This window comes from Vitis riparia, chromosome 13 (assembly GCF_004353265.1).
Source record: "Vitis riparia cultivar Riparia Gloire de Montpellier isolate 1030 chromosome 13, EGFV_Vit.rip_1.0, whole genome shotgun sequence".
NCBI lineage: Eukaryota > Viridiplantae > Streptophyta > Magnoliopsida > Vitales > Vitaceae > Vitis > Vitis riparia.
In genome coordinates, this window is record NC_048443.1 from 5427238 (window position 1) to 5450959 (window position 23722).

At 32.8% G+C, this 23722-nt stretch overlaps 3 protein-coding genes and 1 pseudogene across 3 annotated transcripts; 3 read left to right on the top strand and 1 right to left on the bottom strand.

The window, feature by feature from the left end:
- Positions 1 to 1002: 1002 nt before the first annotated feature.
- On the bottom strand, positions 1003 to 3333 carry LOC117928212 (annotated as a pseudogene).
- Positions 3334 to 6691: 3358 nt separating this feature from the next.
- LOC117927970 ((-)-alpha-terpineol synthase-like) lies at positions 6692 to 9348 on the top strand. Its single transcript, XM_034847708.1, has 7 exons — positions 6692 to 6953; positions 7035 to 7302; positions 7457 to 7832; positions 7928 to 8146; positions 8256 to 8394; positions 8507 to 8755; positions 8865 to 9348. The coding sequence occupies exons 1-7, from the start codon at positions 6729 to 6731 to the stop codon at positions 9159 to 9161; spliced, it is 1773 nt and encodes a 590-aa protein (XP_034703599.1). The 5' UTR covers positions 6692 to 6728; the 3' UTR covers positions 9162 to 9348.
- Positions 9349 to 16837: 7489 nt separating this feature from the next.
- On the top strand, positions 16838 to 19691 carry LOC117929331 (senescence-associated carboxylesterase 101-like). Its single transcript, XM_034849621.1, has 4 exons — positions 16838 to 17117; positions 17222 to 17555; positions 17878 to 18429; positions 18576 to 19691. Exons 1-4 carry the CDS (start codon positions 17086 to 17088, stop codon positions 19488 to 19490), a joined length of 1833 nt encoding a protein of 610 aa, XP_034705512.1. The 5' UTR covers positions 16838 to 17085; the 3' UTR covers positions 19491 to 19691.
- Positions 19692 to 20162: 471 nt separating this feature from the next.
- On the top strand, positions 20163 to 22326 carry LOC117928213 (senescence-associated carboxylesterase 101-like). The gene is made up of 5 exons (XM_034848132.1): positions 20163 to 20498; positions 20565 to 20708; positions 20821 to 21018; positions 21194 to 21370; positions 21511 to 22326. The coding sequence occupies exons 1-5, from the start codon at positions 20163 to 20165 to the stop codon at positions 22324 to 22326; spliced, it is 1671 nt and encodes a 556-aa protein (XP_034704023.1).
- Positions 22327 to 23722: the final 1396 nt, after the last annotated feature.

The window sequence follows — 23722 nt, forward strand, 5'->3', positions numbered from 1 at the left end:
AGTATAAAATATACCACATATGCTACTAAACAAAGTGATAAATCATTAGGTATCACACTTCGATCAAGTTTATTTTTATTTTAAAGAAAATTTATTTGATGTTGGGCCCCCACTAAAGCCCATTTTATTTGGCGTGAATTAATTCTAATAACTCCATTAGTCGGAATTACCGAATTAGATTCACGCTTATTTTAAAACATTTTAAAAATCAGGAAGGGTATGAAAATCGTGTGCCAAAAAGAAAAATGGCATCAAGATTTTATTAAAAATAAGACTTTTAAGACCTAAAGCTCTCTATGGATGGAAGATGGGGGAGTTGGGATTATTTAAGAAAACCATAATTCAAAAAAAAATTCATTTGGGAAAAGGATTTGAAAAATTATTTTCAAAATTAAAAAAAAAAATGTGAAAAGAATGAAGAAACATAGAGAGATGACACATGGCCTAAAAGCAGCCATGCATAGATGCATGAGTGGGAGGGACGTATGCATGATGCCCAACGAATCGCTGATTCAGTCACCATCAAATCAAGCTGGTCGAATACACCAATGCTAATGGTTCGGTGCCTCTGGTTGTGAGCGTTTGACATCTTGTACCCAGATGTTCTTCCAACTCTCTTCACTTCAGCCATTTTATACTGAGTATCTTTTGCTTCACGCCCAAAGAAAACAAAAGAATCCGACAACATAAACACTTTCTCAAGCTTGCCTTTTTCTGAATTGCATTCACGATGGATACGTAGGCTGAAAGATCTCCAACGCAAATGATCCCAAAACCTGCCCCCAAAGCCTATTAAATGGTTGCGTTATCAATCAGAACAATTTTCTACTTATTGAGCTTCTCTTTAAACCCTTTTGCAAATCAATTCTCAGATACTCTTCAAATGAGGATACCCGCATGTCATATAAGGCTCAACCTTGTGCAGCATATTTATTGTTCTTTGTCAAGTTGGCCATGGTGTTCTTTCAGAGAGATTAAATTGGTGGCCATCCCTCTCAACTCTTACTCCAACAAATCATTGTCATACAACGCTTTCAGAACCAAACCCACCTATTTTACCGCCTCAGGATTTGATTTCCCACAAAAGGACTCGATAGCATACAGCAGAATGGACTGCGAATGATCTTCCTGGGTGATTGCTGCCAGGTAGGTTTTCTTTTTGGCCACCTCTTTAGCAAGCCCCTTCCCAATTCCCATAGATAGAACTTCAAATAGGGCGTCAATGATTTCTTAGGAAGTCCCTGATTTAGTCTCATTTTGGGCTCCCTTAGGTTCAGATTTCTTTTCATGTTTCAGGGACTTCTTCTTTGATTTTGTCTTCTCTTCATCCATAGACAGCATAACCATCCCAGCGGTAACAGCACTCAGTTATTCCTTGATTCGTTGCTGGGCTGCCTCCAGAGATGTGTCTGTTTGCCATTGAGCTTTATCATCATTTTCGTCAGCAGGTTCTGTTTCATTCTCATAAGCCTGGCTACCAGTTGGTGAGCGATCCTCATTAGATACACTGGTGGTCTTTTTTGTTGATGCAACTTTTGAAGCCGCATCCTGGAACTAACTGAAGAGTCCTTTTTCTTCACAGCCTCTTTTCTTTTTAGCTTCTTTTGCTCCTCATCAACAGCCTCCCCTTCCTTGAGCCACTCCTTCTCAGGCCTTCTCATTGCCTTCTTGTCTTTTGATGTTTTCTTTTGCTTAGGAGGATTCTTGAGAATACATATTGTGAGCTTATCCCTCATACCAACATCTGAAACAAACCCACATGCAGCACATTTCAGGGTAATCTTCTACGTCTTGGTAATGACTATTTTAGTTTCAGGTTTCCCGCAACCATAGCATTGAACATATTCCTTGATAAAGTTTTCAAGAAGCCTAGCAAGCTTTGGAGTGTTATGAGCTCCATTAACATGGGAAATTCCAATCCTTTCATTTCTTTACATGCTGAGGAATGTTAAGCGCACCATGCATATGGGAGAATGGAGAAAGATGTGGACCTGACAGTTTCCACCTCACACGAATTGAATGAATCAGCTGGCAATAGACCTAGTGAAAGCCTCCCAATAGGTTTATTTTAAGAGCTTCTTAAGGGCCCAAAGGATACTGTAGAACCTGAACTTAGGATGCCACCTGGAGGGATTATCATGATAAAAAAAAAAAAAAAAACGTGACAGTTATGTTGAACGAGTAAAAAATCTCAGGGTTTAAGGCTGTGAAAGTGGGCTTGAGAAGGACAGCCATGCAAATAAGGATGGTGTCTGTGGGCCCGAGATGTCACGGAGACTATTCTGTAAGGCTAATGACTACAGCTGCCATCTTCTTCAAGTGTTCTGCATGGTAAATATGGCCATAAATTGAAATCACCATCCTTGAGAACTCATTACCGGCAATAATTTTCTGGCTACCCCCATGAAGATTTCTCAGTCAAAACCTCGGCATGAACATCACCATATCAACATTAATTTCAGAAGAATTATTCATATGAGCATTGCCGATGGAACTTTCACTTTCTGAATATTTAGTGGTTTCACAATCTTCTTCTAAAGATCAGCTTCTTGATTACGAATGTCCAGGATCCGGCTGATCGACTTTTAGAGGTTCAAAAAAGGTTTGAACTCCCGACATAATTTGTTCTGAAATGCCTGAAATAAATTACCCTTGACAAAACTCAAGCTATCAATAACCCTTTGTCTTGTAAGCTCTACAGCATGTGCAAGTGCCTGTATATCCACCTCATCAAACGGAGAAACCTCATATAGACTCCCTTGGGGAAGTTGCTGGAGGATCACATTCTTCAAGGAGCAACCTTTCAATAAGATCTGAAATGGGCAATGAAATTCCTTCACGACAGCAGAATCCTTTATGTATGCTTATCAAATTTCTCAATGTCATTGAAGAAAGTGGATCATATGCATGCATGTGAACTCTTAAAATAGGGGATATCAATCCAACAATGTCAAATCTCCTCCTTTCAGACCACTTAGGTGCCACAAGAGAAGTTGGATCGTCTTCGTCATATACAAATGCGAGGGGAACATGCTTTAATTCCTCATATACTTCTGAGTAAGCATCAAGAGCACAAGGAGTAATCCTAAGCCTATGCAGCTTTGCACGCTAGTTCAACTGTGCTAGCAAAGTAAGCAGAAACCTATTACCTAGGACAAGATCAAGACCATCTCTCTAACTAATTAATTATTCAATCCACATCCCAGATCGAGTGCATCAAAGGAAAAAAAAAAAAAAAAACTAACAAGACATAACAAAAACTAGAACAGAGGAGAATAAAAAAAAAATCAAACAATCAACATATGAACCAAGAAAAACCACATTTGATGCCATTTTCAATGGGTTTGGACTGGTGGGAAGAATACTAACATACTCAAATAAGAAAGAGGCAATCAATATCTTCAAATAAAGCAAAATGAAATGGAGCTTCATTCAGTTCAAACAATACTAGAAAAAAAAACAGTAAATGAAACAGTAACAGTGAAGCTCCATTAAAAACCAGGAATTAACAGGATTCATTTATGACTTCTGTCATCCACAACCCAACAAGCAAACTTCCCAAACAGTAAGAAAAAGAGAAGAAAGAACCATGATAATGAAGATGAATAAAAAGGTACGCAGTAAACTTACCTCAGAGTTCCTCTAGAATAGAGATGACTCGACTTCCCAATGCTCCTCTTTCTCTTGTTCTCTCCAGCTTTGCTTAACTCCTTGGTTTTCCTCCCCGAGCTACTCCAAAAACACCGGTCTCCTAACTAGTTCTTCTAAAGTCCTTTTTCACTAGTCTGCTCACTCTCTCATTTCTTTGGCTTGCTTCCCAGCTCCAAGAATACCTCCCAAAATCTCCTCTGTCTCAATAGGTAGTAGGATGCCTCTTCCTCCACCTCTGGCCTGCTCCCCAAGAGACCCCCCTCTGTTATATTTTTTCCAAAAAAAAAAATTCTCTCTCTGCCCCTTTCTAAAAAACACCACCACCTCAAATAACAGCCTGCAGTTTTTTTTTTCCATCACCCAATTCCTCCTCCCTGTTCTCTTTACAGGTGTCGCCTCTTGATAGCTCCCATCAAAGCACTAGTGTGATTCTTTAGTAGCTAATCAGGAGGCAACACATGGCTCGGGAAGAGAACTCCACCTGGCAAGAAGTATAACCTGCAAAAATGAAAAAAAGGAGCCCCAAAATAGGGGTTTATAGTATTGTTATTTGTTTTTTAGTTATTAACGCCTTTTTTTTTTTACTACAGATGGAAATAAGGTTTTGGATTGCCTTTTGAAATGCCCAAAATTTAGATTGATTGTTTCATTATCGAATTCTCTGTCTCAAGTCATGAATGAAATTATATAAATTAATAATCACTTTATTTCCACAACACAAAAATCTTAACTTTCATTCTCAAACAAATTCAAGAGAAATAACTTATTATTGCAACGTGTTCTTTTAGGCTTTTCTTAAAAAGAGAGAAAGAGAGTGAGAAAGAGAACATGTTTTTTTTCTTTTTCTTTTTTATGATTACATATGGAAGTTTCCATATAGTTTTAACTCCCCCAATTCTCATTTTTATTGGATTGGACAGGTCAACTCATCTAGGCATCCGAACTTAACTCGAACAAATACTTTTTTGATCAATTTTTATTTTATTAATATTTTTTTTCTCTAATTTCTTTTTTTTTTTTTTTTTTTGACATTTTCATAAATTCAACCACCGACATGTTTTTGTAATATTTGATATTTTAATTCTTGATAAGATGTCATCACCGAATCTAGTTTAGTCCCACTTATTACACATGTCATTTTATAAATCAATTTATGGACACCTCCCACTGAAATAAAGACAAATTAATACATAAAAAAAATATTAAAAAGATATTTTAATCAATAAATTAATTATACCTATTTTATAATTAAATAAAAAATTCATTTAATTGATTACCAAAAATATAAAAATTATCATAATAATTTTTTTATAGATCTTTTTTATCATTAATATATTAATTAAATATTAAAAAAATTATATATATATATCAATATTTATTTTATATCATTAATTACAATTGAATTAAATGTATCATAGTTCTAATATTAAATATATTTTAAAATTAAACATATTATAATTAAATGTCACGATATTATTATTGAATAATATTTGATGTAACTTAATAATAAATATACATTTATAAAATTTATATTTTTTATCCACACATATGATATTATTAGTAAATATGATAAATTATATCATACATATATAGTTTTCTTTAATAAAATAACTTTAAAATGTCTATTATTACTTTTTATATCATTTTTAGAGTTTTTTTCAATATTTTCATGAGTTTTAATTAATTTTTACCCTATCAATATTTTATGTGAAAATATCTACTGATATCCCTTAATATACCCTGATATATCTGTAAAATTGAATTACCAATATAGCTATCAAAACCGATATTTTAGGGATGCATGAGTTTATTTTGCATTGGGCTCTTCAATCAATAATATATACATCACAAGTGCAAATAAATATGGATCCCGAATTAAAGATTTACAGTAGTGTGACCCCTTTTTATCTGGGCAAAGCTACTCTTATGAAATATATTCAAGATGTTTTATATATACTGATTTTATGTGTGTCCATATAAAAACTAAATATTGAAATATAATTTTAATGAATTAATAAATTTTAATTAATTTATTTTTTTAATTTTATTTGACTGATTATTGAAAATAGGAAGTCATTCTTATGATATTCCAAATGATTTTTTTTTTTTTTTTTTTGTCTTTTTTATACAAATAAAATCAAGTTCTAAACATTTTTATGAAATACTATAAATTTTATCATATATATATATATATATATATATATATATATATATATATATATATATATATATATATATATATAATTATTTAGTAAAATAATTTAATTAAGTGTATTATTATTTGTTTTTTAGTTATTAAAGGCTTTTTTTTTTTTTTTACTATAGATGGAAATAAGGCTTTGGATTGCCTTTTGAAATGCCCAAAATTTACATTGATTGTTTTATTATCTAATTCTCTGTCTCAAATCATGAATAAAATTACAAAAATTAATAAACACTCTATTTTCACAACACAAATGTCTTAACTTTCATTCTCAAATAAATTCAAGAGAAATAACTTATTATAGTAACGTGTTCTTTTAGGCTTTTCTCAAAGAGAGAGAAGGTTATTTTTTTTGTTTTTTATTTTATTTTATGATTAGATAATGGGAGTTTCTAGACAGTTTTAACTCCTGGTTCTCATTTTTGTTGGATTGGATTGGTTCAACTCATCTAGGCTTCCAATACTTTTTTTTATCATATTAATATTTTTTTCTTTTTTCTGATATTTTCATAAATTCAACCACCGACATGTTTTTGTAATATTTGATATTTTAATTCTTGATAAGATCTCATCACTGACTCTAGTTTAGTCCCACTTATTACACATGTCATTTTATAAATCAATCTATGGACACCTCCCGACAGCTCCACTGAAATATAGACAAATTAATATATAAACAAAGGTCGGTGATCCTAACAACCACCTTGTGCACACATATTATACATGTGAATTTGGTGGCAAGGCTCAACAACTGACCTTGTACACACCTCTTGCTTATATCATGTTCTATATAAAAGGTGAAGTTTGATGTCAATGTGGAACCCAGTACAACCCAAACAATCATCTACAGCTTGCTCTCGCTAAGTTCTTCTCAATGGCTCTTTTCATGCTTTCTTCAACCTCTATTCTAAGTTATAGCTTACTGCCACCTAGAAAGGATTTTTGGATGGGAAAATCCATTAGTGGCAAGCCTGCTCATCCGGTACAATGCGTGGTTGTCAATAGACCTTCTTATGAAACCACTGTACGGCGAACTGCAAATTACCAAGCTCCCATTTGGGACTACGACTATGTCCAGTCACTAAGAAGTGATTATACGGTAGCTATTCATTATTCTTAGCAATGTTTGTAGTCGTTTTTTAGCTTGATGTTGCATATCAATGTGTTGTTATATGTGCAGGGAGAAACATGCATAGGAAGACTCGATCAACTAAAGAGGGAGGTGAAAATGATGCTGGGAAAGGTGGAGAAGCCTTTGGATCAACTTGAGCTGATCGATCTCTTGCAAAGACTTGGAATATCTTACCAGTTCGAAGATGAAATCAAGAGACTGTTGAACAGCATATACTGCAATCATAACATTGATGACAAGTGGAAGAAGGAGAATTTGCATGCCACAGCTCTTGAATTTAGAATTCTAAGACAAAATGGGTATAGCATTCCTCAAGGTATATCAGTAATATCTTCATTTTTGGTACAGAAAGATGAAGTACTGCATCCTAAGGCATTTTAGAGATCTTAACTAATTCTTTGCTAGCAGTAAACGTCTTTCTTTGACTTTGTCTCTATAACAGCTAAAAAATGAGCATTTTTTTATTGCAGATGTTTTTAGTAGTTTCAAGGATGAGATAGGGGACTTTAAGGCATGCTTTTCTGAAGATATTCAGGGAATTCTGTGTTTGTATGAAGCTTCCTACCTTTCCATAGAAGGTGAAAGTATCTTGGAAGAAGCTAGGGATTTCACAAAAAAACATCTTGAAGGATGTCTGCGGCAAAATATAGATGAAAATCTTGCCATACTAGTGAGCCATGCTTTGGAGCTTCCACTGCATTGGAGAATGCTAAGGTTAGAGGCAAGGTGGTTCATAGATGCATATGAGAGATCACAGGACATGAACCCTATCTTGCTTGAGTTTGCAAAATTAGATTACAATATGGTGCAAGCAAAGCACCAAGAGGATCTGAAGTATGCGTCCAGGTAAGAGCAAATGTGCATATTCACATTATATTATTTCAGATATAACCAACTACAACTTATCATATTCTAGTACTGTGGACATTATATTTTTATAGGTGGTGGAGAAGCACACGTCTTGGAGAAAAGCTGAGCTTTGCGAGGGACAGGTTGATGGAGAATTTCTTGTGGACCGTGGGGGTGATATTTGAGCCTCAGTTTGGATATTGTAGGAGAATGTTGACGAAAGTAAATGCAATGATAACAACAATAGATGATGTTTATGATGTTTATGGAACATTGGAGGAACTTGAACTCTTTACAGATGCTGTTGACAGGTTGGTGGCAGTGGATCTCCTCTATGTTGTATACTTTAGATATATGCATGTTAACTCCAACATACCCGCATGATAAAACCTCAAATATTTTGTTTTCATATATGTTCAGATGGGATATCAATGCAATGGATCAACTTCCAGAATATATGAAGATATGTTTCCTTGCTCTCTACAACTCGACCAATGAAATGGCTTATGACCTTCTTAAGGATCAAGGTTCCCACATCATCGCATATCTTAGAAAAGCGGTAATGTTTTGGATTCCAAACTCGATCGTGTCAGTACTCTCTGAATTAAATTTCATGAAATTTTCTGTCTCCTGTTTACTATGGACTCATTATACAATTCTTAATCCTTCAGTGGGCAGATTTATGTAAGTCTTACTTACTGGAGGCAAAGTGGTACCACGCCCGATATACACCAACCCTGCAAGAGTACCTTAGTAATGCATGGATTTCAATATCAGCACCAGCAATACTAGTTCATGCGTTCTTTTTTGTTACAAATCCAATAACCGAGGACGCTTTGGAATGCTTGGAGCAATATTGCAATATAATCCGCTGGTCATCGATTATTTTACGCCTTTCAGATGATCTTGGAACTTCATCGGTATGCATTTTTCCTCTCTTTCTCATTTTGATTAACATGTACAGTAAAGATTGCTTTGATTTCAAGACTGAACAACAAATTATAACGGTTCTTTTATTCATTGCCTCAGGATGAACTAAAACGAGGAGATGTTCCTAAATCCATACAATGTTACATGCATGAAACTGGTGCTTGTGAAGAAGACGCTCGAGAACACATAAAATGCTTGATTGGGGAGACATGGAAGAAGATGAATGAAGATCGAGTTATGGAATCTCCCTTCTCCCAGACTTTTATCGGAATTGCAATAAACCTCGCTAGGATGGCCCAATGCATGTACCAGTATGGAGATGGGCATGGTGTTCAAGATCGAGAAACCAAGGATCGTGTATTATCGTTACTAATTGAGCCCATTCCCCTGGCCTAGAAAGTTGTCAAAGATTTCTGGTTTGATAGTTGCTTTTATTCAATTGTATCAGATGGTTAGGTCCTAACCGTGGCAAATATAAAATTATACCAAAAGAGCAAAATAAAAAAGGAACTGAATCATCATTTCCTAGCTTTTTCTTAATCATCTAAAGTGACTGATTTGTTCTAGTCAGTCATTTGTTTCATTGACTCTCTGGTTACCATATTGTGTTTTTTTTCTAAATTTGTCACCATGGTTACTTTGTCCTATTGTACTTCTAGCAGAGAACCATTTTAGAGTTCATGTGAAAATGGATCTCTTTAGTTTTGGGGCTAGATTGAGTCTTCCAAGATTATGTAATCATCAAATAATAAATCACTTGATGATGACAAATTCATGGAACATGCAGTGTATAGATGTGCTCTCAATCATCATAAAAAAGTAAAAAATAAGTCATACAAGACCGTTAATATTAAACTTCGATCCCAGGGAAATATGCATATCATCGTCATCTGGATTATGATCGGGACAATCAAATTATGGAAAAATAGTATTCGTAAAGAGCTTGGAGAATTGTACCTTGCATTATCTTAATACAAATAATTTTATTGACATATTTTTCTTGTTGTTTTATTTTATTTATTTTCTATAGGATTTCATAAATTTGCGCATGTAGTTAGGCATGAGTATTTATAAATAAAATATTGTATAATATTTAGAAAAGAGTGATGAAAGACAATAAAACTTTAAATTCTTTTTAATTAATTATTTATCTTTCTTTAGGTAATTGTTTTTATCCTTCTTTCAATGCTATTACTCCAACAAAAACAACTAAGAATCAAAATTAATAAGGATAAGCTTTGATTTACATGAAAATAAAATTTTTATTCCCATTTATATTTTTAATAAATGGAATGGATTTGTAATTCTGATCTGCATTCTCTCATCTGTCACAATTATTCTCTCAGATTTATTAATATATTTCCTATTTAGTTTGGTGAGAAAGGTTCCTAAAGATGCAACAAAATCTTCATGAATAATTGAAAATTTTGTTCTATCATTTCTGGATGCCAAAAAGGTTTCTCAATATAGAAGTGAGTTTTTAGATTTGGCGAGAGTTTTCCAAGGGAGGCCCCCCACTTTTGTAATGATTTTCTTGATCATTCGCAGGTGCCTTTTCATTCTAGCTAAGTGGGATGAACTTAGAGTTTCCAACAAATGATGCCAGTGAAGATTTTTGAGCATCTTCAGTTTCAAATTGTAACATCTCCTCTGCAAGTTTCTTAGGTAGATTTTATGATAACAGTTTGATGCTTTTATTTGATTTTTTGATTTTAAGTTAATTTCAATATTAAATAATATCTTTAATTTTGTTTGTAAAATATAACATATATTATCTATTCAATGAACTAAATTAAATCATTCAGTTATATATATTCAATCATTTAAATTAATTTATTAAAATCTTCATGCATAGAGAGTACAATAATTCAATGAGAGAAATAAGAGAGTACAATAATTGAATAAAGTGAGACAACTGGACTTTCAAAACTAAAGTCCTACTAAATAATCATTGATAATAACTCCTAATTTTTTCATAATTACCACTAAATTGTTAATATGGTACATTAACTTTCAAAAAATACTTTATGTTAATCCCCTTAAATCTACTAATGTACAAGGGTAAAGGTTCAGGATGGGTCATTGCTATCTCAACCCCGTTCCATTTTTTTTTTATTTGTTTTCATCCTTATTAAAAAAACAAAAAACATAAAACAAAAAAAGTTAAACGAGGCAGGAAAGGGTATAAGAAATTCTCATACCTACCCTACCTACTTGTTTAATTTTATTTTTTTCATTTCTTCCAACTTGTTTATTTTTAAAATTTTAAATTTCGTTAAAAATAAATATGATTTATAAATAAATAAATATTATAAACATTTATAATTTATTTTTGTGAAAGTAATACTTTATTTATCTTAAAAAGTTGAAAAATGAAAAAAAAATCAATTAAAATAATTTTTTATTTAAAATTATATATAATTGGGATGAAATAAAATCATACTTGAATTCACCTTTAACCTATCCCAAGTTTTTAAAAATTTCCTAGACTCACCTCAACTTATTTATCTTTATCACAAACATTTCCATTAGGGATAGGGCGAGACCTATATATGACAAAACTCATTCCACTCCATGGGACAGGACAAGAAGGGTATCCCCCCAAAAAAAAACACCCATCCCATTATCAATATATATATATATATATATAAAACCACAAAGTTCCAAAGTGAGAGGGAGGCAAACCAGTCACTATTTTTGTCTCATAATTGGTCTAATTTTTAATAAAATTAAACTTAATAAATTTCTATTAATTTGTTACTTAAAAAAAACTAATAAAACTAGTCATAAAATTTACATCAAAAATATATTTCCAATCAATCCTGCAATATATTAAAACCAAAATAAATCAATTATTATCAATTTCAATAAAATCTGTCTAATGTTAACTCTAAAACGCAACTCACATCTTCATCTAACACAAGAAAACAGTCTAATCACCTGAGGGACATGAGACCAAACCAAATAAGTCAATTAAACTTTAGAGAAATATTTTTCTAAGTTTTCTTTCATCTTAGATGCAAAAAGCTCACATTAGACTCACAACTCAGGACTTTTCTTAATAGTACGGTAATTTTAAAAAGTTATTTTAAAATTATTGTAGTAAAAGAAGTTATTACAAATGTAGGGTAGTTTTTGCCACCTAGGAGAGAGGATGAACAGATAAATTTTTTTTTATTTTAAAAGATGAAATTTAAAAAATTTTTTTAAAAAAAAAATCCCAAATATAAAAAAAAAAAAAAAAAAAAAAATCCTCAAGGGAACTCGTTCCCTTGACGAATTTTTTTTTTTTTTTTTAATATTTGGGATTTTTTTTTAAAAAAATATTAATTTTTTTTCATGGGAACTTGTCTCTTCAAGAGAAGAGACGAGTTTCCTTAAGGAATTTTTTTTTTTTTTTTTAATTTGGGGATTTTTTGTAAAAAAAAATATATTTTTTCCATGGGAACTTGTCTCTTCAAGAGACGAGATCTCTTGAGGAATTTTTTTTTTTTTTTTTTTTAATTTGGGATTTTTTTTTTTTTTTTTTTTAATTTCATGGGAAACTCATCTCTTGAAGAGACGTGTTCCCTTAAGGAATTTTTTTATTTTTATTTTTTTTAATTTGGGAATTTTAAAAAAATATATATATATTTTTTTCATGGAAACTCGTCTCTTGAAGAGACAAGTTCCCTTGAGGAATTTTTTTATTTTTTATTTTATTTTTTAATTTGGGAATTTTTTAAAAATATATATATTAATTTTTTTTCATGGGAACTCGTCTCTTCAAGAGACGAGTTCCCTTGAGGAATTTATTTTATTTTATTTTTTAAAATTTGGGGATTTTTTGTAAAAAAAAATATATTTTTTCCATAGGAATTTGTCTCTTCAAGATACGAGATCCCTTGAGGAATTTTTTTTTATTTTTTTATTTTTTTATTTTTAATTTGGGAATTTTTTTTTTTTAAAAAAAAATTCATGGGAAACTCGTCTCTTGAAGAGACGAGTTCCCTTAAGGAATTTTTTTATTTTTTATTTTTTTTAATTTGGGAATTTTTTTAAAAAAAATATTTTTTTTTCATGGGAACTCGTCTCTTGAACAGATGAGTTCTCTTGAGGAATTTTTTTATTTTTTAATTTGGGAATTTAAAATATATATATATATATATATATATATATATATATATATATATATATATATATATTTTCCATGGGAACTTATCTCTTGAAAGAGACGAGTTCCCTTGAGGAATTTTTTTTTAAAAAAAAAAAACTATTTTTTTTCATGGGAACTCGTCTCTTCAAGAGACGAGTTCCCTTGAGGAAATTTTTTTTTCTTTTTTTTTTAAAAAAAATTTGAGGAAATTATTTTTTTTTTAATAATTTGGGAAATTTCTTTTTTTAAAAAAAAAAATCATGGGAATGAGGAATTTATTTATTTATTTTTAATTTGGGATTTTTTTTTTTTTTTAAATTTCATGGGAACTCATCTCTTGAAGAGATGAGTTCCCTTGAGGAATTTATTTATTTATTTATTTTTTTAATTTGAGAATTTAAAAAAATATATTTTTTTTCCATGGGAACTCGTCTATTCAAGAGACAAGTTCCCTTGAGGATTTTTTTTTTTTTTTTTTAATTTGGGATTTTAAAAAAAATAATAATAATATTTTTTTTTCATGGGAACTCCTCTCTTGTAAAGACGAGTTCCCTTGAGGATTTTTTTTTTTAAATTTTTTATATTTGGGATTTTTTTTTTATGGAAACTCATCTCTTCAAGAGATGAGTTCCTATGAGGAATTTTTTTTTTTTTTTTTAATTTGGGATTTATATATATATATATATATATATATTCAAGAGACGAGTTCCCCTTGAGGATTTTTTTTTTTTTTTATATATAATTTAAAATTTTTAATGGGAAATCATCTTGGGGATTTTTTTTAAAAAAATATTAAAATTTTCAAAAGACGATTTTATTTCCATTTAAAAAATAAATAAAAATTCAAAAGGGAAATTGTCTCTTGAGACGATTTCCCGGTAAAAAAAAAATAATATTTTTTTAATATTTATTACAAATTATAAAAAATAAAAAAAATTCCCAAGGGAAATCGACGAGTTCCCATGAAAAAAATAATATTTTTTTTTAAAAAAAATCCCAAATTATAAATAAATAAAAAATCCTCAAGAGAACTCGTGTCTTCAAGAGACGAGTTCCCTTGAAAAAAAAAATTAATCTTTTTTTTAAAAAAAAAATTAATCTTTTTTTTTAAAAAAAAATCCCAAATTATATTAAAAAAAAAAAAAAAATCCTAAGGGAACTCATCTCTTGAAGAGACCCCTCTTGGCTGCCGACGTCGCCCGAGATAGCCGGAATCGCCATGGAAAGAACGGACGGGCGGCAGCAGCCACACCTGAGCTCCCATCTGCCACGTTGCGCGCTCAGGCGTGGCCAGACCGCCCCCCACCCTTTTTCTTTTCTTTTGTTTTTTTTGTTTGAATTTTGAGTGTGCTCCACGTGGCACCCCCACCAAGCCATATTTTGGGCCACAATTCGGCCCAATTTCGTAGGCCTTTATTTGTTGTTTTTTTTTTAAAAAAAAAAAATCTTGAACTCGTCTCTTGAAGAAACGAGTTCCATGAAAAAAAATAATATATTTTTTTAAAAAAATCCCAAATTAAAAAAAAAAAATCCTGAAGGGAACTCGTCTCTTGAAGAGATGAGTTCCCATGAAAAAAAATTAATATATATTTTTTTAAAAAAATCCCAAATTAAAAAAAAAAATCATCAAAGGAACTCGTCTCTTGAAAACACGAGTTCCATGAAAAAAGATAATATATATATATATTTTAAATCTCAAATTAAAAAAAAAAAGAAAAATCCTCAAGGGAACTCGTCTCTTCAAGAGACGAGTTCCCATGAAAAGATATTAATATTTTTTTTAAAAAAATCCCAAATTATAAAATAAATAAAAAATTTTGGGAAATCGTCTCTTCCAAAGACGAAGAGACGATTTCCCATTAAAAAAAATTAATTTTTTTTTAAAAAGTCCCAAATTATATAAAAATAAAATAAAATTGGGAAATCATCTCTTCTTGAGGATTTTTTTTTTATATTTATAATTTGGGATTTTTTAAAAAAATATTATTTTTTTAATGGGAAATCGTCTTCAAGAGACAATTTCCCTGAAGGATTTATTTATTTATTTATTTTAATTTGGGATTTTTTTAAAAAAAATATATTATTTTTTTTCATGGGAACTCGTCTCTTCAAGAAACAATTTACCTTGGGAATTTTTTTTTTATAATTTGTAATAAATATTAAAAAAAATATTAATTTTTTTAATGGGAAATCGTCTCTTGAAGAAACGATTTCCCTTTTGAATTTTTATTTATTTTTTAAATGGAAATAAAATCGTCTTTTGAAAAGACGATTTTGGTTAAAAAAAAAAATTTATCCGTTCACCCTCTCTCATAGGTGGCAAAAACTACCATATATTTGTAATAACTTTTTCTACTACAGTAATTTAAGAATAATTTTTTAAAATTACCGTACTATTAAGAAAAGTCCCTTTTTTTTTTTTGTATTGTGAGCATTCAATAGATAAAACTAGAAAGAGTGTGACCTTTTTATGACAACTTTAGAAACCGGGGGTTAAAAGAGACATTACAAATTGAAGCTTTTGAGAGGAACCTCAAGAGTATACTGGGAAGCCATGGTGGAACAAGTAGAGAGGAAGCCTCCGAAGGAAGGAGCAATGGTTGAACCACTTGACATTGTTGCCTACTCCAGGGAGGGTGTAAGAAACAACATAACCGAGGGAAGATCTAAACATTAAACATTGTACAATTATTATAAATGTCTTATACATTACGTGTGAAAATACCAAAAAAAATTATATTCAACATTTATGTTTGTATACAAGCAATATTTTGGATAGTTTGATATAAAAAACAAATGAAGAAAATGAAGAAAAACATACAAATATATTTACAATGGACAAACTTATACAATTAGTACAAATGTCTTGTATATTTGGTACAAATGTTTCGTACTTTGTAAAAATGTAAAAATATAGTATTTGACTTTTATATATGTGTGAAAATGTAAAAAAAAAAAAATAGTTAAGAGCATTTGGTACCTTGAGTGATGACTTCACCTAAAGAAAGGTTAATGAATATTATGTTCTCGATGGAAGAGCGACTCCGGTAAAATATATGGATTAAATTGATGCTTTTCTTTTGACGATGAAGTAGTTGAGTTATGAAAACGAGGTTTTGCTATCAGCATTGAAGGCAAGGATTCCCTAATATACTCCAATTCATATTCAATTTGTAGACCTTCAACTAACTACTCTTGCTAATGAGCATATCCAAGTCAATACATAAGATTAATTATTACGTATGATAATTGAAACCCTGTTTAAATAAATAATGACACAAATATAAAAAATATATATGTTTAAAAATAAATAAATAACAATGTAGAGAATTTCATAACTTAGCATCAAACCTATTGTAAGAAAGAGTATTATACAATGTAGGGTTTAGGATCAAAGTTAACCTAAGATCAAATTTAAGTCTTTAAGACCAATTCACATTCAAAACTAAGGTTTTAAGTTTCAAAAATATATCTCTTAAACCAATTAAATGGAGAAAATAAAATTACAAAGAAAATTTCTTCCTCATCGGTCTCTTTTATCTTGAAAACTAAAGGAAATATATATCAATATTTGAGATGGAAATTCATAATCTTAGAAACACAAAGAACAAAGAGAGTATGAAGAGATTATACCATCAGAGATTTTCCAAAAGGTTGGTAAACCATGGTAATCACCTTTGAGTCTTGCTGAGAAAAACAAACCTTAATTTTTATTTTTATTTTTTTTATCATTTTTTCTCTTGTGGTGTACATTTAAGAAAAACAAATCTTAAAAAAAAAAAAAAAAAACAAAAAACCAAATAATGCCAGAATTTGGGTTGAGAAACACCCAAAAGATAGTGGCCCAATACATGTGCCTAAGAAAATCTTCATGAGCCGATAAACATAGTCACAAAACTAGTAACAGCCTTGTAGTCATAGTTGGTGTAGTATGAGCAAGTGGGGTATGAAGTAGGTAGGTGAGTATTGCAATGAAATTTCCAGCACTGCTTCCTGAATTAAGAAATCACATACCCAAGTCTTAGTCGTCGTCGTCGTACCGTGTGAGAACCGGGAAGAATCTTTGCTCGTAGACTGGCTTTTGTAGTCTTTCTTTAACAATTACAAGTTATCTGAATTCCCTTCATCCTCCTATATAATATTGTTTTTGGTCTTGTTCTTGTTGCATTGTGGCTAGGCATCTCCATGGAAGGAAGGAGGATGAATCAAGTTCCTTTGTATGAATCAATTTCTCTGCTCTTTTTTTTTTCAATCCTTGAATCGAATCATTGCTTAGTTCTTGCTTTAATTTCTCCATTTTCTGTTGAGTCTTTGATTTCAGGTTTAGCTCTGCAAGAGAACTGGGAAATTTAATTGTGACCTCCAATCCAATCGACTCTGCTTTGACTAAAATTCTTGAGCTTCAAAGAGACCAAACAGCCTTGCTTTCCCCCGTTCAATACAGAGTTTTTTATCCATCTCCCAAGTGCACAATTGTAGCTTTTGTCTCTTCACCTGACTGCACTCAAAACCCTCTTCCTGGACAAGGAGATTTAGTTCCGTCTCCTCTCTTTGACTTCCTCTGCACCGAAGAATACAAGTCCGTCTCCATTAACAGAGCTGCATTAACCCTCTTTACCTCTCTCCACAATCATCTCTCTGGACTAAAAACTCAGGTCAAAATATGATAGTTGTTTTTATTTTCGTTTCCTTTTTGTTAACAATTGTGAGACATGAAACAGCTTGACCATGAGATCTCTCTCATAGAGTCAAACTACCTGAAGAAGAAGAAGACGTTACACATATCCATCTGCGTTGCATCATCGCATTACCCATTGATCGGTTGTGATTCAACTCTTAATAGGAAGACAGTAGAACTGGTGTTGGTATCTGTTTTTAGATCAGCTTATATGTATCTTGTTTCTAAAAAAGGTAAGTTTAGAAGTGAGATTAGTGGGATTATTCTGACATGGATTTCATATGGTTACCTGTTTGCAGTTGACTGGGATTGAAGGTCAATTAATCATCACTGGGCACTCCCTGGGAGGATCCGTTGCTTCTCTCTTCACCTTATGCCTGCTAGATGGAAATTTATTAAAACCCAAATGCCGCCCCTTTTGTATCACCTTTGGTTCACCCCTCATCGGCGGCTTTGGCCTCCAACACTCCACATGGAATTCTTTCTTCCTGCATGTAGTGTCTAACCAAGACCCAGTCCCCGGTCTCTTCCTCCCATCTGGCAGAGGCAGATCTACGCCCACATCCTCCCATTCACAAACTACCGGTTACAAGCCCTTTGGGACATATCTCTTGTGCTCTGAACTTGGTTGTGCTTGTTTTGAAAACCCTGATTTAATTTTGGGATTGCTGAAAGTCATATCATCCGAGGTTGCCGGAGGATTGCAGGATGTTGATTATGGGGAGATTTTAAGAAACCTCAAGGAGAGGGCAATCTGCAAGGGACTTCAGCAGGTGGGTAAAAGGTTTGCAGATCCTTTTACAGCTGGGATCATCATGGACCTTGAGATAATTGGATTTGATCAAACAAAGGTAAACAGCTAGCTTTCTCCCATCTAATGATGTTATGAAACATGGTTTACACTTCACCAAATACTGCAACAACTGCCCTATTTAGATTTACCGTCTTGTTCTTTGGGATCTTCCATAACTAGACTCATTTTTTAATTTCATGGCAGCTGCTGCAGCATAACATTGATATCGAGACTGTGATAAGCACAATGGGAGAGGAAGCCAAAAACCCAACCAAAAAAAATAAAGCTTTCGATGCCAAGATTCTGAATTACAAAAAAAAAGACATGGCCGGGCTAGAATGGTATAAGAAGAAATCAAAAGATACGAACAATGGTTACTACGATTGCTTCAAAAACTGGTGCTCCGAAAACCAGGACAATGAAAGGGACAGTAAAAGGGGAAATCACATTGAAAGGTCAAGGGAAAGGCGCAAAGCGGAAGACATGCAAATTAAAAGGGACAGTAAAAGGGAAAATCACATTGTAGTGTTAAGCGAAAGTCTCAAAGTGTACTGGGAAGACATGGTTGCACAAGTACAGAGGAAGCCCCAGAAGGAAGGAGCAACATTTCGAACCCGTTGGCTCTATGCAGGGACGGTTTATAGAAGAATGGTTGAACCACTGGACATTGCTGCCTTCTACGGAGAGGGTGGAACAGACTACATAAACAATGGAAGATCTCTTCATTACAAGCTGTTGCAGCAATGGTATGAGGAAGATGTGAAACCCCCCTCTAAGGATAAGCTTGCTTCCAAGAAGCAAAAGGTGTCTGGTATCCTAACTGAGGATTCTTGCTTTTGGGCACATGTGGAGGAGGCTATCTTGTCATGCGAATTGCTTAAGAGTGAAAACTGTACTCTTGAGCAGGAAAAATCATCATGGGATAATCTGGTTAAGTTCGAGGAGTATGTAATGGAACAGATTAACAACTATGCAGTGTCCCCTGAGATTTTCTTGGGGGAAAGCAGCTTCATGAAATGGTGGGGACTGTATGAGGGCTACATATGTACTCGCAGTAATTCCCATAGGTCACCATTGATCAGCTTTATGAAGAATGGAGGTTATGCAGAGTATCTTTAGAGGGGCAATCCAGTTTGTGTGTTGTGCTTATTGTTTTGTGAGCATCCAATGGATAGAACTAGAAAGAGTGTGAACTTTTTCCTTTTTTTCTTTTAGTTGCTGCCCATATTCTCAGCACTAATTTCTTCCTTCTTTTCCTCAGTTTTTTGTTAAGAAATGAATATTATGATGTTGCGGGGATGCACTTTCATTTTTGTTCCATTACATTGTGTTTTATTCATATCCTAAACAAATAAATGTAAACAAGAAAATCAAATGAGACTTCAAAGAGTCTTTTCCTTTTAAAGCAAGGGAAAAAAAGGACATGTTTGTTTACTTCCACAGCTGGGTAGGTTCAACTCCAGCAAAATTGGCAACAACTTCCCATTGAAAAATTCCTTTTAAGCTTGGATGACATAAAACTAGATATGTTCCAGCTAGAATGGTACAACAAAGAAACCAAAAGATGAGCACAATGGGTTATTATGACAGCTTTAGAAACCTGGGGTGTAAAAGAGACATTAAAATGGAACCGAGGGGAAGACATTGTAGAACAAGTAAAGAGGAAGCCTCACCAGGAAGGGGCAGCTTTGCAAACCCTCTGGCTCTGTACAGGAACGAATTATAGAAAGATGGTTGAACCACTTGACATTGCTGCCTACCACAGGGAGGGTGGAAGAAACTACATAACCAATGGAGGATGTAAACAAACATGTCCTTTTACTAATTGTGACCTCCAATCTAATCGACTCTGCTTTGACTAAAATTCTTGGGCTTCAAAGAGACCAAACAGCCTTGCCTTCCCCCGTTCAATACAGAGTTTTTTATCCATCTCCCAAGTGCACAATTGTAGCTTTTGTCTCTTCGCCTGACTGCACTCAAAACCCTCTTCCTGGACAAGGAGATTTAGTTCCCTCTCCTCTCTTTGACTTCCTCTGCACCGAAGAATACAAGTCCGTCTCCATTAACAGAGCTGCATTAACCCTCTTTACCTCTCTCCACGATCATCTCTCTGGACTAAAAACTCTGGTCAAAATATGATAGTTGTTTTTATTTTCGTTTCCTTTTTGTTAACAATTGGGAGACATGAAACAGCTTGACCATGAGATCTCTCTCATAGAGTCAAACTACCTGAAGAAGAAGAAGACGTTACACATATCCATCTGCGTTGCATCATCGCATTACCCATTGATCGGTTGTGATTCAACTCTTAATAGGAAGACAGTAGAACTGGTGTTGGTATCTGTTTTTAGATCAGCTTATATGTATCTTGTTGCTAAAAAGGGAAAGTTTAGAAGTGAGATTAATGGGATTATTCTGACATGGATTTCATATGGTTACTGTTTTGCAGTTGACTGTGATTGAAGGTCGATTAATCATCACTGGGCACTCGCTGGGAGGATCCGTTGCTTCTCTCTTCACCTTATGCCTGCTAGAAGTCATTAATATATCAAAACCCAAATGCTGCCCCATTTGCATCACCTTTGGTTCACCCCTCATAGGCGACTTTGGCCTCCAACACTCCAATTGGAATTCTTTCTTCTTGCATGTAGTGTCCAACCAAGATCTAGTCCCCGGACTCTTCCTCCCATCCGGCAGATCTCCTCCCACATCCTCCCATTCACAAACTACTGGTTACAAGCCCTTTGGGACTTATCTCTTGTGCTCTGAACTTGGTTGTGCTTGTTTTGACAACCCTTATTTAATTTTGGAATTGCTGAAAGTCAATATCATCAGAGGTTGCCGGAGGATTGCGGGATGTTGATTACAGGAAGATTTTAATAAACCTCAAGGAGAGGGCAATCTTCAAGGGACTTCAGCAGGTGGGTGAAAGGTTTGCAGATCCCTTGTCAGCCGGGATCATCATGGACCTTGAGATAATTGGATTTGATCAAACAAAGGTAAACAGCTTTCTCCCAATTAATGATGTAGCACGGTTTACACTCAACTTCACCAAAACCTGCAACAACTGCCCTATTGAGATTTGCCTTCCTGTTCTTTGGGTTCTTCTATAACTTCTCATTTTTTCAATTCATGGCAGCTGTTGCGGCACAACATTGATATCAACACTGTGATAAGGATACTGGGAGTGGAAGCCAGAATCCTAACCCACAAAAATAAAGCTTCTGATGCCAAGAAACTGAATGACATAAAAATACACATGGCCCAGCTAGAATGGTATAAGAAGAAATCAAAAGATCTGAACAAGGGTTACTACGACTGCTTCAAAAACCAGGGGTCAAAAGGGGACATTAAAATTGAACAGTATAGGGGACACCTCACAATATACTGGAAAGACATGGTTGCACAAGTACAGAGGAAGCCCCAGAAGGAAGGAGCATCATTTCGAACCAGTTGGCTCTATCCAGGGACAACTTATAGAAGAATGGTTGAACCACTGGACATTGCTGCCTTCTACAGAGAGGGTAGAACAGACTACATAAAGAATGGAAGATCTCCTCATTACAAGCTGTTGCAGCAATGGTATGAGGAAGATGTGAAGCCCCCATCCAGAGATAAGCTCGATTCCAAGAAACTAAAGGTGTCTGGTATCCTAACTGAGGATTCTTTGTTTTGGGCACATGTGGAGGAGGCTATCTTGTCATGCGAATCGCTCAAGAGTGCAAACTCTACTCTTGAGCAGAGAAAATCATCATGGGACAATCTGGTTAAGTTTGGGGAGTATGTAATGGAACAGATTGGAAACTATGCAGTGTCCCCTGAGATTTTCTTGGGGGAAAGCAGCTTCATGAAATGGTGGGGAGTGTATGAGGACTACATAGATGCTTCCAATAATTCCTATGGGTCACCATTGATCAGCTTTATGAAGAACCGTAGTTATCGACTGTATGGTTAGAGGGCAATCCAGTTTGTGTATTGTGTTTTATTGGGACTTTTCTCTTCGGTAATTTAAAAAAGTTATTTTTAAATTATTGTAGTAAAAGAAGTTATTACAAATGTAGGGTAGTTTTTGCCACTTAGGAGAGAGGGTGAACGGATAATTTTTTTATTTATTTCAAAAGATGAAATCATCTTTTCAAAAGATGATTTTAAAATTTTTTTTAAAAAAAATCCCAAATATAAAAAATAAAAAAAATAAAAAAAAAATCCTCAAGGGAACTCGTCTCTTCAAGAGATGAGTTCCCATGAAAAAAAATTAATATTTTTTTTTAAATCCCCAATTAAAAATAAATAAAAAAATCCTCAAGGGAACTCGTCTCTTCAAAGAGATGAGTTCCCTTGACAATTTTTTTTTTTTTTTTTTTTTTTTTTTTTTTTTTTTTACATTTGGGATTTTTTTTAAAAAAAAAATATTAATTTTTTTTCATGGGAACTCGTCTCTTCAAGAGACAGTTCCCTTGAGGAATTTTTTTTTTTTTTTTTTTTAAATTTGAGGATTTTTTGTAAAAAAAATATATTTTTTCCATGGGAACTTGTCTCTTCGAGAGACGAGATCCCTTGAGGAATTTTTTTTATTTATTTATTTTTAATTTGGGAATTTTTCTTTTTTTAAAAAAAAAATTCATGGGAAACTCGTCTCTTGAAGAGACGAGTTCCCTTAAGGAATTTTTTTATTTTTTATTTTTTTTAATTTGAGAATTTTTTTAAAAAAATATTTTTTTTTTCATGGGAACTCGTCTCTTCAAGAGACGAGTTCCCTTGAGGATTTTTTTTTTTAAAAAAAAAAAAATTTGAGGAAATTATTTTTTTCTTTTTATAATTTGGGAATTTTCTTTTTTTAAAAAAAAAATAATGGGAATGAGGAATTTATTTATTTATTTTTAATTTGGGATTTTTTTTTAAAAAAAAAAATGTCATGGGAACTCATCTCTTGAAGAGACGAGTTCCCTTGAGGAATTTATTTATTTATATTTTTTTTAATTTGGGAATTTAAAAAAAAATATTTTTTTTCCATGGGAACTCGTCTATTCAAGAGACAAGTTCCCTTGATGATTTTTTTTTTTTTTTTTTGGGGATTTTTTTTTAAAAAAATATTAATTTTTTTTCATGGGAACTCGTCTCAAGAGACGAGTTCCCTTGAGGATTTTTTTTTTTAATTTTTTATATTTGGGATTTTTTTTATGGAAACTCGTCTCTTCAAGAGACAAATTCCCTTGAGGAATTTTTTTTTTTTTTTTTTTAATTTGGGATTTAAAAATATATATATATATATATTAATTTTTTCATGGGAACTCGTCTCTCAAGAGACGAGTTCCCCTTGAGGATTTTTTTTTTTTTTTTTATAATTTGGA

Excerpts from the sequence above, each read along its gene's own strand:
- LOC117927970 (XM_034847708.1), top strand. The coding sequence starts at position 6,729 with ATGGCTCTTTTCATGCTTTCTTCAACCTCTATTCTAAGTTATAGCTTA. Across the intron at positions 6,954-7,034 it reads CACTAAGAAGTGATTATACG|GGAGAAACATGCATAGGAAG; the intron begins GTAGCTATTCAT and ends TTATATGTGCAG. Across the intron at positions 7,833-7,927 it reads GATCTGAAGTATGCGTCCAG|GTGGTGGAGAAGCACACGTC; the intron begins GTAAGAGCAAAT and ends ATATTTTTATAG.
- LOC117929331 (XM_034849621.1), top strand. The coding sequence starts at position 17,086 with ATGGAAGGAAGGAGGATGAATCAAGTTCCTTT. Across the intron at positions 17,556-17,877 it reads TCTCTGGACTAAAAACTCAG|TTGACTGGGATTGAAGGTCA; the intron begins GTCAAAATATGA and ends ACCTGTTTGCAG. Across the intron at positions 18,430-18,575 it reads TTGGATTTGATCAAACAAAG|CTGCTGCAGCATAACATTGA; the intron begins GTAAACAGCTAG and ends ATTTCATGGCAG.
- LOC117928213 (XM_034848132.1), top strand. The coding sequence starts at position 20,163 with ATGGAGGATGTAAACAAACATGTCCTTTTACTAATTGTGACCTCCAAT. Across the intron at positions 21,019-21,193 it reads GGAATTCTTTCTTCTTGCAT|TCAATATCATCAGAGGTTGC; the intron begins GTAGTGTCCAAC and ends AATTGCTGAAAG. Across the intron at positions 21,371-21,510 it reads TTGGATTTGATCAAACAAAG|CTGTTGCGGCACAACATTGA; the intron begins GTAAACAGCTTT and ends AATTCATGGCAG.